The sequence below is a fragment of the Typopeltis vanoorti genome, chromosome 10 (assembly GCF_054136105.1).
Source record: "Typopeltis vanoorti isolate ZY-2024b chromosome 10, IOZ_Tvanoo_1.0, whole genome shotgun sequence".
In the NCBI taxonomy this organism is placed as follows: Eukaryota; Metazoa; Arthropoda; class Arachnida; order Uropygi; family Thelyphonidae; genus Typopeltis; species Typopeltis vanoorti.
Genome location: NC_143558.1, coordinates 123,916,656 through 123,930,514, shown reverse-complemented (window position 1 = coordinate 123,930,514; position 13,859 = coordinate 123,916,656). Strand labels below are relative to the sequence as shown.

The 13,859-nt window shown below is 34.3% G+C and overlaps 1 protein-coding gene across 1 annotated transcript in view; it reads right to left on the bottom strand.

Annotated features, from left to right (window-relative positions):
• The window catches only part of mRpS35 (mitochondrial ribosomal protein S35), a 107,174-nt gene extending 93,542 nt beyond the window's left edge, over positions 1 to 13,632 (bottom strand). The window contains exon 1 of the mRNA XM_090399169.1: positions 13,431 to 13,632. Within this exon, the coding sequence (XP_090255295.1) occupies positions 13,431 to 13,545 (115 nt within the window). The 5' untranslated portion in view covers positions 13,546 to 13,632. The remainder of the gene's footprint in view (positions 1 to 13,430) is intronic.
• Positions 13,633 to 13,859: the final 227 nt, after the last annotated feature.

The window sequence follows — 13,859 nt, the reverse complement described above, 5'->3', positions numbered from 1 at the left end:
TCTGCATCATGTCTCTTTTACAGATATTTCCATAGGCATAACTTAACATCCTTTTACAGGTGAACTACAGACTCAAACCTGTTCTCTCCAGTCACCTTTTATTCCATCTATCTCAGTTCTGTGGAACAGCTTTCTCCTGTTAAGAAAAATATCCACAGATAACTTGGGCCTTGAACCCAGCCCACACAAATCATTTGCTATAGGTCTTGTGGCCTCTCATCTGTGGGAGTGCAATAAAAAAATAAGATTCAATTCTTTAATTTTTAATGCAATGTAACAGTTAATTCAAAGTTTTAATTTGTATTATAATTCAATGGTACATATTGCCATTATCTTCTTTTCTATCTGAAATTCAATTGCTTTTGCTCCAATTTTTTAGGAAGAAGAAGAAAGAAGTTCATCACACACAGTGGACCTGCCACTGCATTAATGAGATACTTGTCTTATAGCATAAATTTCTGAGCAGCAAGGATGTTGCAACTCAATTTTAAGAATCTTCATAACTCCTGTTGAAAGCTTTATGTATGAATTACAAACTCTGCAAATCCATGAATAAATGATCTAATCCATGGCTTTGTTCATTGATGCTATAGAGATCTTCTATGATAATCCTGAGAAAATGATGAAAAATGAGGGACAATGATGGTTACTAGACTGCTTCTTAAAAATAGCAAATTTTGTATGAGGCAAATGCCTCATTGTTTTTGCCATAAGAAAAAAAAAACTGAAAATTCAAAATGTTTTACTTAGGGATCACAATAGTTAGTTTTTAATATTGCTCCTAATAAAAGTACATAATTGCTATTTATTTTTAATTAAAAAAAACTAATCCTTTCTTTTAGTGTTACACGGCGATCAGCATTCATTTTTGAAATTATGGATTCTACAACTGTGTTAAAATAACTGTGATAAAAACCGTAATAAAAAGAGTTGTTTTAACATGGTTGTAGAATCCATAATTTCAAAAAACTACTTTAATGCCCAAAGTGAATTTTTAATTTTTTTTTATTTCATCAATAATTTTTAACTTTTTTTTTTCAAACAAAGATTACAATTATCCTATAGTTGGTATTGTATATAACTGAGCTATGCAGGTGCCCTACATGGTGAGGCTTGGATGCCAATAAAAGTAGGAAATAATGAAATGAAACTTTGTTATTCAAACAGATTAATACAAAGTTTACAAATTCTTAAATTTACTGATTTTGTTGCTGTTACTTTCTTGAAATCAGGATACTTCTTGTAGTCACTTGTGATCAACAAAAGAAACTGTTTCTGGTATTCATTGTTGATGTGTAGTTGGTTGTATTCATCAAGATCATGCCTCTTTCTGCAATGTCATTAACAATTCTCATGCATTGTTTTTTTTTTAATTGACTGGAATGACTCATCTTCATTCCAGTGAGCAGCATCCTTGTTCAGGAAATCAGAGGAAGCAGTGAGAGAAGAACTGCTGTGTTTGATGTCATTAAATCATCCAGCTGCATAGTGTAGCTCATTTGCCGGCCTGGTTGGTTGAGTGGTTAGCATATCCGCTCTCCTGTCAAACGCTGCAGGTTTGAATCCTGCCATGGGCATGGATGACTGTCTGTGAAAATACTAGTGGTGGGGCTGGGCGGTAGATGCCGTTGGTACAGTTGTAGTTGGTGGACTGAGTGGTGGAGACAGTTGTAGAGTAGGTGCCCTCATTCGATGAGTCTCTGGACTCCCTGGAGGTGTCATATAATAATAATAATAATTTCATTATAATTTCATAATAATTGCAAAATATTTAAAAATAACAGGTGTAATTAACTCTATATTTAAACCAAACCTAGTTCAAAAACAAACCAGGCTAAAAGTATACAATACATTAGCCTTACCGGTCTTAATGTATGGAATAGAAATCTGGACAATAAAACAAAAAGACAAAGATTAACAACAGCAGAAATGAAGTTTATGAGAAAAACTGCAAAGTATACCCTATTTGATCACAAAAGAAATTAAGAAATTACGAAAGAATTAAACCAAGAACCAGTAATAGAAAAAATTAAAAAATATAAACATAAATGGATGGAACACGTGCAAAGAATGAAAACAGAAAGATTACCAAACAAGCCTTAAAGTACAAGCCATTAGGAAAAAGAAAACCAGGACGTCCTCCTAAACGATTCAACGATGACTTCTAAGGCCGGAACAGGCCATGCTAGGCCTAAATCCTTGATACGTATGATGATGAATAATTTCACTGGACTGTCTTCTCTACTCTTCTCCAAAGCCTGTTGAAAGCAGTTAACCATATCTTCATTTTCTCTTTCCCGATTTTTCTAAAATGTTCTTCTCACTTCTCTGCTGCTGCATCTTCTTTCTTTACAAGTGCCCCATCTACACTTTCCCTTTGTGACCTTCTTTCTGTGCCAAAAGGAATTGCTTGTATTTTGGAATTTTTATCATGTCCAAGGTACTGGCATGAGCTATGTCAAAGAGATTGAGATCTTCTTTCTGCTCATTTTCCTTCTTCATTAAAACTTCCCAATTCTTCACCTTGTTCTGGCTCTTTCCAAGATTTTCCCATTCTCTACATATGCCTTCAACTTTGTCCATGACATGCTTTTTCAACTTTGTAGGTTTTCTTGCATTTTCCCAGATTGCAAATTACTTATTTGTGGAAGGGAGTCTTGAATGGGGCAACATGGCTGATATCTGTTCAATATCACATTTCCGTTGTTTTCAAGGTGGCAATGCTGCTCGCTGATGTGCTTGCCATTTTTATAATGTAATTGAAGACTTAACAATGCTGTATTATGATTACACAAATATGTGTAGAGAAAAGTAGCTTGAAAATTCAAGCTGCTTTTTGAAATACTGAAAAAAAAATGTGGGTTGTACTATAATGCATGTTATAGTTCACTTATTACACTATTTCAAACTTGGACATGATGTCATGTCCAAGTTTGAAATAGCATATCATCATGATCTATACATATGTCAATATCAAATAGCGTATGTCATGATTCCTAAACATTCAATAAATTTGTTAATTTTTTTACTTATTATATAGAACAAAATGAAAAGGTGCCTCATAGAAAAAACTAAACTTCGAAAATAAGTAGCGCCTTATTGGTTACTGATATGATGGCATGGGGAAGGAAGGATGTTAACCCTCGAAGAGTTAATCTCCAAAGCATTTTCATCCTGCTTTACCACAGTTAACACAATTTTAAAGTTGAAAATGTTCTAGTAAGCACCCATAAGGGGCTCCAACCATGAAAGGAGGAGAGTTATATTTACACTATGTACTCTAAATTTTCTGGGTTAGATAAGCCAGAAATCCTATAGTTGGTATTGTATATAACTGAGTTATGCAGGTGCCCTACATGGTGAGGCTTGGATACCAATAAAAGTAGACAGTAAATGATTTTCATTATCTGTTAATATCTCCACCATGATTATCAGGAGATTTAAGGTAGCATAAAAATGGTGATGACATTACCCAATATTGAAAATCATTTACTTCCACTTTTATTAACATCCAAACCATATCAGAGAGGAACTTTCATAGATCAGTTGGTATTTATGATGCTCTTTGGTGGAAATACTGGCATTCAAATCACTTACAAATCACTTCACATTCTTGATGCACTTGCATCAAGGATGTGAAGAACCTTTATAAGGAATTGTCAACTGAATGTAAGTTAGCCAGGCTCATATGAAGGTGGCAGGGTTCTTTCTACCAGAAACACTGGTTTTTCATCATTCCACCAACAGGCAAAACAGCTAGAACACACACCAATAACAGAAATAATATACTGGCCTTATTATCACAAATAACAACAGCATCATTCAAAATCATAGACAAGACTACCTATTTATCCATTAAAAACAGGTGAAAGGTCACTAGAAAATGCCTGCCAATATTGGTGGCTGACTGTAAAAACCATTATGATTATGATATCAATCAACCTCATTCTAACATAAAAAAAAACTTACATAAAGCCTTCTTATGGACTACCAGTATGAATTTAAAACTGTCAATACAGATAAAAACATATCTGAAGTTTGTTCTGACTGCCTTGATTGCCTCTAAGAGGCAATCAAGACAGGCTGTTAGCCCACAAAAATGCATAGTTCAGAAGAGGAATTAATAAAGAAATAAGCTAAATAACTATACCACTGCCATATTTTTTGATTATCTGCACAGCAAGCTTTTTTTTTTTTTTTTTATGGCAGTGAAAACAGAAATCAACTGCAGAGATGTGTATGCAAAACAATACTATTTTAAAATCAAAACCATATTGTATTGGGTTTTAGAATAATGAGCACAGATAATTTCTGCTGTGTTATACTTGTTAGCTATAGGTCATGATTATGCTATGTTTCATTCCCTGGTCTCAAATGACCAACAATTATTTCACTATTAGTGAGAGAATACCAAGCCTGATATTCTTATGCCAAGTGGGAAACAATGAAAGTTAGATTACCAAATCCTTTATATTTAGCAGGTGATGTCTTCAGCTCTGGTGTACTTCCTTATATATCTCTGGCAATGGTTTCCTAAAAAATGACAAGCAGTACCTATCTCTAACTATGAAGAAAGTATAAATATTTATAATAAATAAAAATGTGATCCAAAGATGAGATGAAATATTTTTTGTTTGCATGTGCACAGTTTCTCTGTTAAGCTAATATATGCAATAGCTTTGCTAAATTTAAATAATGCAAATTATAGCTTTTGTTAATATAAGTTTTTTTGAAGCTTTGGTGTTCTTCATAACAGAGCATGTCCAAGCAGAAGAACATGCAGATTCAATAACTTTTTTGGGCTAATTAATTGTGGGTTTTTATGCATTAAGGTGTTACGAAAGTTGCTGGAGAAGCTGTGCACAGTGTTTGTCAAAGAAGAAATTGTTTCAGTTTTCACACAGTCTTTAAACTTATAGTAGCATATACTGACAGGCATCATGGGTAGCAGCTTTGTTTATTCACAAGTTAAATTTTGATTTTAGTTATTTTGTGAAATGTGAAAAGTGCTACATGGATTTCTTAGATTACATGGATAAGTTATGAATTTTTAAGTTGGATGGAAGGAGAATGTGTGCAAAGTGAGAGTTGAATGAAAAGACATTAATGAGGATGACACTACTGAGACTGTAACAAAAACAACGAGTACTCACCTGATTGAGAAGAAAGATACTGTGAAAGAGCAGCAAGGTAATGGTAAGAAAGTTATGCAAAAAGAAGGAAAGTAATCTGGTGAAAGAAGCAACTGATGGAAGCAATATGAGCACAGCGAAAGTCAGGAATAGCAAATAGGGTGAAAAACATATCAGAGTAGTAAAACATAGGGAGATGCAAAAGAAGGTAAATGGTAGAAGAATGAAGGAAGAATGGTAAAGAAATGTTACTATTTCATTACCATTCTTCATATTTCATAATAATAATTATGAAATATGAAAGACGTGAACAAGAAGGAAGATATTAGAAAAGAAATGTTAAAGAAAAAAATTGAGGCAGGTGCAGAGTGAGATAGTACATTCAGAGAAGTGATAGTTGGAGGCATAAGAAGGAAAGACCAGCAGCAGATGAATGACTGCAATGAAATAGTGGAAAGTAGCATAGTGCTATATGGGGATTCTATAAAAGATGATTAAGGAATTGTGGAAAGGAAAGGGGGACTAGGAAAAGCAGCTATGCTCATACATCAGTGCAAGGAGTATTAGGAATAAGAGTGCAGACTTCATGGCCTTGATACAGTTAATCAGTCCACAAATCATTAATATCAATTCAGTGAGACATGGTTAAGGGAAAATTATGTGTTCACTAGAAGAGAATGTGATAACCATAGCCTATTTTGAAAATACAGAAAAGATAAAAGATGAAGGGGAGAATGCTGATTTCAAAAGTGCTACATCCTCTTCTGAAATCTTCATATGTGGAACTTGATGAAAGCAGTAATGATAACGACTTTGAAGCCATTTGGTATGAGGCAATCACAAATGTTAAATAACTATTGCAGTGGTGCTAAAGGATAGGAAATGCAGAGGGAGATGATTTTATGAAATGTTCAAATGGATAAGATTGGTAAGCAATAATAATGGGTGACTAACTATGGAAGCAGGAAATAACCTAAGGAGAATAATTTTCATATGTTAAGGCTTAATTAAGTACTGGCAAAAACTCATGATAAAAGTTTAATGGAGTGAAACAGCATAGGAAACGATTAAAAGTAGTATTTAATGTTTCTAATATTTCATCTCAATTACAGAGACATAATGCACACACCAAAAGGTAGCACAAAATTGAAACACGGACGAAAAACTAGACTCCTAATAAGGTGGGGTACCTTCTATGGATACCTGTCAGTGGCCTTGGATGTAAACTGGGATCTTGAAGTATTAGTGTTTCCCATATTTTGGGAAGTTTCAATGCAACCAGATTTATTTTAACATGCAATTTTTTTTCCAAAATAATTGGAAAAAAATTGCATGTTCCAAGTCTCATTTTGTACTCCCTGATGTCTCTGTAACTGATACGAAATATTGGGGCATTAAATATTACTTTTAATCATTTTCTAGTGCTGTTTCACTCTATTAAATTTTTATCATGCGACTGATTTCCTTGGGTTACTGAGGGACAACTATCTTATGCAACATGTAGCTGAAGAGACACATGGGATGTGAGGGTGGATTTAATATAGTCTCATACAATGATAATAGATGTCACCACAGTGCCACAGACTGAAGAGAGACATGTGGTTCTGATGTGAAGAATGGCTAAGCAGGTAGAAGCTTCACAGAACAAAGATCTCTGGAATCACAGAGCAGCAGACTATGATAAATTAAGGAAACATACTGGTGATGTACAGTGGCTTCATCAATTGAATGGAAGAGAAATCAGCAGTGTATGTGTATTAGTCCATAATCAGTTGGCAATGGCAATGTCAGATTGCATTGTTAAGGTTAGAAGGTTAAAATAAAATAGGGGTGAAAGGGATAATCATGGAATTATGCAAGAGCTTCTGAGAATGAGAATCCTATGGAGGAGATATGAAGAACAGGGTACTCCTCAACACAGAATTCTACAGTTATGTTGCTAGCAGAAGAAAGGTTAGAGCCTTCATAGTTCAACTGGTATGGATGAGTCCTTTGGTGGTTCGAAAGACCCAAGTATGAATCCTGTCAATGACATGAGAACAATTTATTACATCTTTTTCAATTAAATGGTGAGTTAGCTCTCATACAGAGATAGAGAATTCCTGTCACAGAAAATTAGGGTTTTCATCCCTCAAAATAGGCAAACCAGTCCTGTGAACACACAGATCTATAGATAAATACTTACTCTTAGGATGATACAGCAGGGAGTGGCTTGCCAGCTGCATTAATTTGCTATGACCTCTAATTAGCAGACTCTACCTATCCATAGAGATGAATGGATTGAAGAAAAAGGAAGAAAGAGTGAATATGGAAGACTGACTTTGGCTGCTAGAGACAGAAAACAGGGCACAGCTGCTGAAGACAGCAGAAACATCCAATGAATATTTGTTAGTGTATTTCATGTATAGGAGAGGGAAGGTTAAGAATGACACTGAATAATAATAGGAAGTTAGAAGAGTGACGGTTCAAGAATGAGAAGTGTTCAGAATATTAAGTAAACTTGATGTTGATAAGGCTGTCAGACTGGGAAACCTCGCTTAACACAATTAATTAATCCATCAATTAATATACATGCTAAGAGAAATCACGTCAAGTGAATTAGGAATAATTATAATTCATCTATCAGTTAGTGTAAATTTGGAAAAAAAAATTACAGCATAAGCTATATTAGAGGGTTAAATCATATTAATAAAAATCAATTGCTTAAATTTTTACTTAATATCTAAACATTTGATTGAGCTACTTTTTTTTACAAAAAAAAATTAAGTAAAAATGTTTGAATAGTGCTTTTTCATCTTGCCATGCAATTGGCGATCACTTTATCAAGATTTCAGTGGACTTCAAAGCTTCGTTCTATATTAGGATCAGCATCAAACAAAATTTCCGTAGCATGCTCAATGTAATTGAAAACTAGCTCAAGTTCTATTGCAGTTAGCTTCTTAGTCGTAACTTTCTCTTCTTCTTCATATGCACACTGTTCTAGTTGAAGGAGATCATTCTTGCTTAACTGTTTAAGCAAGAATGATTTGCTCGATTCTAAATGGGAATCGAGCAAATTTCTCACATCTTCATTATCCAGTTCATTAAATCCAAGTTCTTTTCCAATTGTGCTGATTTCTTCAATAATGTCAGATTGTGGATTTTGCTCATGATAAACTAACATAGGCTTCTGTATTCTGTAAAGTGAGTGATGAGCTTCAATATAAAATGTATTCAAGGCAAGGTGTCATAGTTATTGTGGTCTGTGAGTTCAACCTCCTACGAGGAGTTCGAACTCCACAGAAGCTTGGAAGTAATACTAATACCAAAGTTCACTCAGAAAATTCCCTTGACTTTTTCTTTTTTAAACCCCTCCAACTAACTGTTATTTTCACCTTCAACAATCATTCTTAACCCAATATCATTTGGCACTATAAAATGCTAAGAAAGATTATCTCCACAATTTCTATTCTTTGTTTTGCTGGATAGATAGCTATTCCTTTGATTCTCTAAACCATGACATATGCTCAGATGCATTACAGAAATTGTGGAGATAATCTTTCAAATATGCCTTCCAAATATGCCAAGTCTTCCAAATATGCCAAGATGCCTTGGAATACTTTTTGGAATTATAAATGAATTAAATCATTGCTGGCTGAAACAAAGTCTTCAGCCGTACTGAAGTCCAAATGTCTGCAAAATGACCATAAATTAATCCAAATCAAACTACAAAAAAAATAATAATAAAATAAATAAATAAATAAATAATACTAATAATAAAATGCTAGTCATGCTTTCTGATACCTAATCAGAGCTACTGAATACAACTTCTGTCAATCTGTGCTCTTTCTTCTCCACATCCCGAGCTTGTTTCAAAACATCACCAAAAGAAACCTGTTATGATGTTACTATACCCAATACTTTGCATTCAGTGTCTTAATCTTCCAGCAGTGAGACATAAAATCCATTTTTTTACACTTTCCTTTTTACAGGCATATTCTTCAGAGCCTAAAATTAGCCTATATTCAAATCCATCTTAAAAAATGAGGAGGTGGGGAGGGATTTATATCATCCAACTAATGACTATTTCTCCCATGTCAATCGCTTCCAATATAATGCAGAAATCAGTTAAGAGTGAACTTCTCCAATATGGATTTTGCCACAGTTGATACACAAAAGAGCTTCTAGCACCTGCATCATCAACCTGTTGGATGAATGCCACAGAAAATTTAAAGATATCCAGGTTGATGCCCACAGTATTTCCAAAGTATCTGATATCAAATCTGGCACAAAGGTCCTTGGAGAAAAATTTTGCTCTATTGCCTACTCCACCATATTTTGTAATTGAATGGGTATCTGGTTTCTACTCTCTTCAGTCATTGTATGTAAAGTGAATGGTGTTTTTATTCTTCAACTTCTCCCATAAATAATGAGATGTGCTAAAGTTTATTCACCTGCTCTCTGCCTTTCTATACATCACTGTAACACTGCGCAGATGACAGTATTGTGCATGTCTTTATTCCTGAAATCTGATATACAAATGAGTAAGGCTGCTGCTATTCATGCATGGAGAAAGATAACCTAGTTTATAGATATCCTAATTTATAGGATAGCTATAAATTTCTTCTGGACTCTTCTGCTCTAGATGGCAATTCTAACCAACTGCTTACACTATATGAATCCATTATTAACTCAACAGTGACTATTACTCCTTCCTGAGTTCGAGGCATGATCAAAAAACTTTAAAAATACTGTTTGATGAAGGGCAATTAGACTGATTAAGTGTGTCTCAGTATAATTGACTTTGCTTACTGGTTTTTGTTCAATGATATACTGCTAATTATTATTATTACGTGATACCTCCAAGGAGTCCAAAGACTCATCGAGGGAATTTCACCTACTCTACATCTCCACCACTCAAATCCACCAATTACAGTGAACTGCATCATCTACACCAGGGCTGTCCAACCTTAGGTAATCCGAGGGTTGCATTAAAAAAAAATTATCCAAGGGCCACATCACAATGTGTATCTAGTAATTTGGTGAGCAGCAGTGACAACCTCGAAAGCTGAACAAACGAACAACGCTAATTGAACACTAATCGCATACTCACGTTCTCCATGAGCGCCCGGAGCATGCGTGTTGGAACAAAACACTGTGAGAACGTTTCTTTGAGACATCTAATATTTGAAAAACACATGGGTATATAGTGATGTAAAAACACCAAATAAAATACTAACATCAAGATTATCAATTAGTGACAGAATTAAAATATCTAATACGCATTTGATTCAAATTGCTATTTTATTCTTTCGCTTGTGAAAATCAAAACCCACAGGCAAGCCGCACAAAAGCGTACCGGAGGCTGCATGCAGTGCTTGGAACAGCTCTGATCTACAACGCCACATACTGCCCATCACCACCACTAGTATTATCAGAGACAATCACAAACATCCATACCCTCAGTGAGATGTTTGTGATTGTCTAACCAAGAATTGTCACATGTGAATCACATGTGATTCGCTAACCACTCGGCCAAAGTTACAATGGTCTAGCGATTCACTGTCAATGGAAGTAATGTCACTGAGAGCATATTATTAGGCAAAAAGAATGACAAAAAAAAAATATATACACACACACATATATATATATATATATATTCTACAAATTCAACACACAACATTAAAAGGCATTCTATCAACAATGTAGTCAACTTTTCTTTTTGCTAGTTTCTGGAATGGAGATATGCACATGATTGAATATGAATACACACCTGTAACAGAAGTGGTACTAATAGCCAGTACAGACAACATCTGACTTCATAACCAGTACAGCATGATTATTCTTTTTAGCTATATGCCATTCTGCTATGAAAATGCTTTGCACATTAGCATGTAGGTAACCAAAGCTGATACCGTAACCTTATAGACCAAGTGCCACCATAGAGAAGATCTCGCCACATGGCTGCATCTGTTGTTACTATACACTATTATCACAATACTAAATGTATTATCATAGATCATTAAAATGTCAACAGTAGCTTAGCCATACTTCTATCTCCAGTACTCAGAGCTGGCAAAGAGAAAACCCAAATACACAGCTGGACAGTATAAAATGGTGAATTGTTATTTTTTATTTATATGATTTTGGAATTAATTTTCTTTCTTTTCTATTTTTTTTTCCCCCCATCCTACCTGACAAGTGGCACTCAGCAATTACTTTCTGCATAGGTCATGTTATGTGCTATATATGTTTTTTGTTAATGGCATGCCTACTTGTGCAATGAAAGCTGTCATTAACATATGTTTAATACCAGTAACAAATAAATACCATAAATATTATTATTATTATTAAATAGAGGGTGGAGGGGAATTGTTTATTTACTGGTTAAATATAATCCAAAAAGAACTTCGCACTATGTGTAAAAATTTTATGATACAAGAATATGAAATTGCACAAAAAAAACCTGAAAGAATGAAAAAGCACCTGGATTACATGGTGTGACAAGTCAAATAAATATGGAGGAAAAGAGCTGTTGGAAACTGAAATATCTGTAATACAACTCTAGAGGCAGTGAACATTCCATCACCATGGATAGAAAGCCTATTAATACCTTAATAGGCCTTATTAATTAAGGCCTATTTAAAAAGTCAAACAAATCTAAATAATCCAGAAAATTGAAGAGGAATCTCACTACTTCCTACCACACTAAAAATCTATAACAGGATGCTTCTAAACTAAACTGAACCATATGTAACACCTCTTCTACTCAAAAATACAACTGTTTTACAACTCTTCAAAAATACAGCTCTTCTACTCAAAAATAAAGCAGGCTTCTTGAAAAACAGAAGCACTACTGAACACATCTACTGCCTTAGAAGGATTGCTAGAAGGATCAAGTGATAAAAATCTTCCCATAATTTTAAACTTCATAGATTTCTCAAAAGCTATACATTCAATCAATAGACAAAGAATGTTATTATGGCATATTCTTGAAAATAATCAAAGTAATAGCAGAACCATATCAGAATTATCATGCAAGAGTAATGGCTAATGGGGAGATGGCTGAGTTTTCCTATTTCCACAGGAGTTCTTCTGGGAAAACTCTTTGGCACCATATCTTATTATTATATCTGATTATGTACTCGGACTCAAAGGAAATGGATAGAGAATAATCCTCAAAGAGTGGGCAGGACAAACTCACATAAGCAGTCTGTTTTGCAGATGATATTGTACTGACCAACTAAAATTCACACTGCCCAAAACCACTTAGATGACATATGTAAAATTGCAGCACTGATTGGGTGCCAGTAAACAGCAGTAAAGTCCTAATGAACAGAAGCAATTTAACAGAAGGAAATATTAGGCTAAATGACCACATTCTTGAAGTAAATGATTTCGAGTGCCTTGGTTTTTAAATTGATACTCTCTGACATATTGAAAAGAAAGCAGAGAGCTCTTCAATTTCTTAAAATTCTAACTATCATCTGGAAATTTAATATAATCACTACAAATACAAAGATTCATCTGTACAAAACCACCAATCAAGCCATACTGATGTTTCCAGATCACTACTCAATGAGTAATTAATATCATCAATAGCTTTGGACAACATGCCTTCAATACAATACTAGGATATACATTGCAATTCCTAATACTATCATTCTTGAAGAAAGCCAGCAAAGGCCCTAATAAAAACAATTAAAAAAAAAAAGTCAACTGAGATGGTTGCAACACCAACTTGGCAATTGCTACACTGGGTGTTCGAACTTTTTCCCTTCCTCTCTACGGGCCAACTAATGGACACAGAAGAAGAGGAAGACCAAGAAAAGTTTTGACAATACATAAGTGAACCTCTTTTTGAAGATGACGCTCATGAATCATCTGGCATTTACCATTTGGCACAAAACAGAACAACTTGGCTCCCTTTTACCTAACAGACTATATCACCATGAGTTTTTGTTATAGAAACATTTCTGTGTATATTTTTCTATTCATAAATGATGACTGACTAAATAAATTCCAACTAACACCAGTTGTTTTTTCTTTCAAAAACAACTAAGGTCACCCGAAAGACTACCCCTCAGTGAAGTTATAGGTCAGTCAATATTGGCAGTAGTACAACTATTACAATAATCGCATTAAAAAATTGTCGACCACTAAACAAGCTGACTTATCTCGAAAAATAATGTCACTATAATCAGGTCAAACGAGAAATGACATATACATTTTATTTGTACAGAAATTCAACGAACATTGAAATCATTGAGTGGTCTAAAGAATAGCTAGCCTACGAAAAAAATACAAACTAGACCATACCTTCTACTAATGATTCTGGCGAAGGAGCAGATGAACTTGTCGTCGACAAAGCACTATATGCAATAGTACTTTTAATTCGACATTTTCTACAAACGTTTATAATACCAGAAAACATGCCGATGGAAGTGTAAATAAAAACTTTTACTCAACGTAAGACATCAACAAGAGATCTCAGTACCCTCTAGCGACAGTAATCCCACCTCAAAAACTAGCGTTTATTACTTTAGCTATCATTTACTGATACATTTGTTACGGCAAAGTGTGAAAAGCAGACATTGTATAGAATGCGTGACGTTTTAGGCAAAGTATGAAATGTCTGTTATTTATTTTAATATTTCTTTTAATATTTTACATACTTTCCCTAGGCATTGTATAGAATACCTAAGTATTATATAGAATGACAAATACTATTTCGGCAAAGTATGAAAA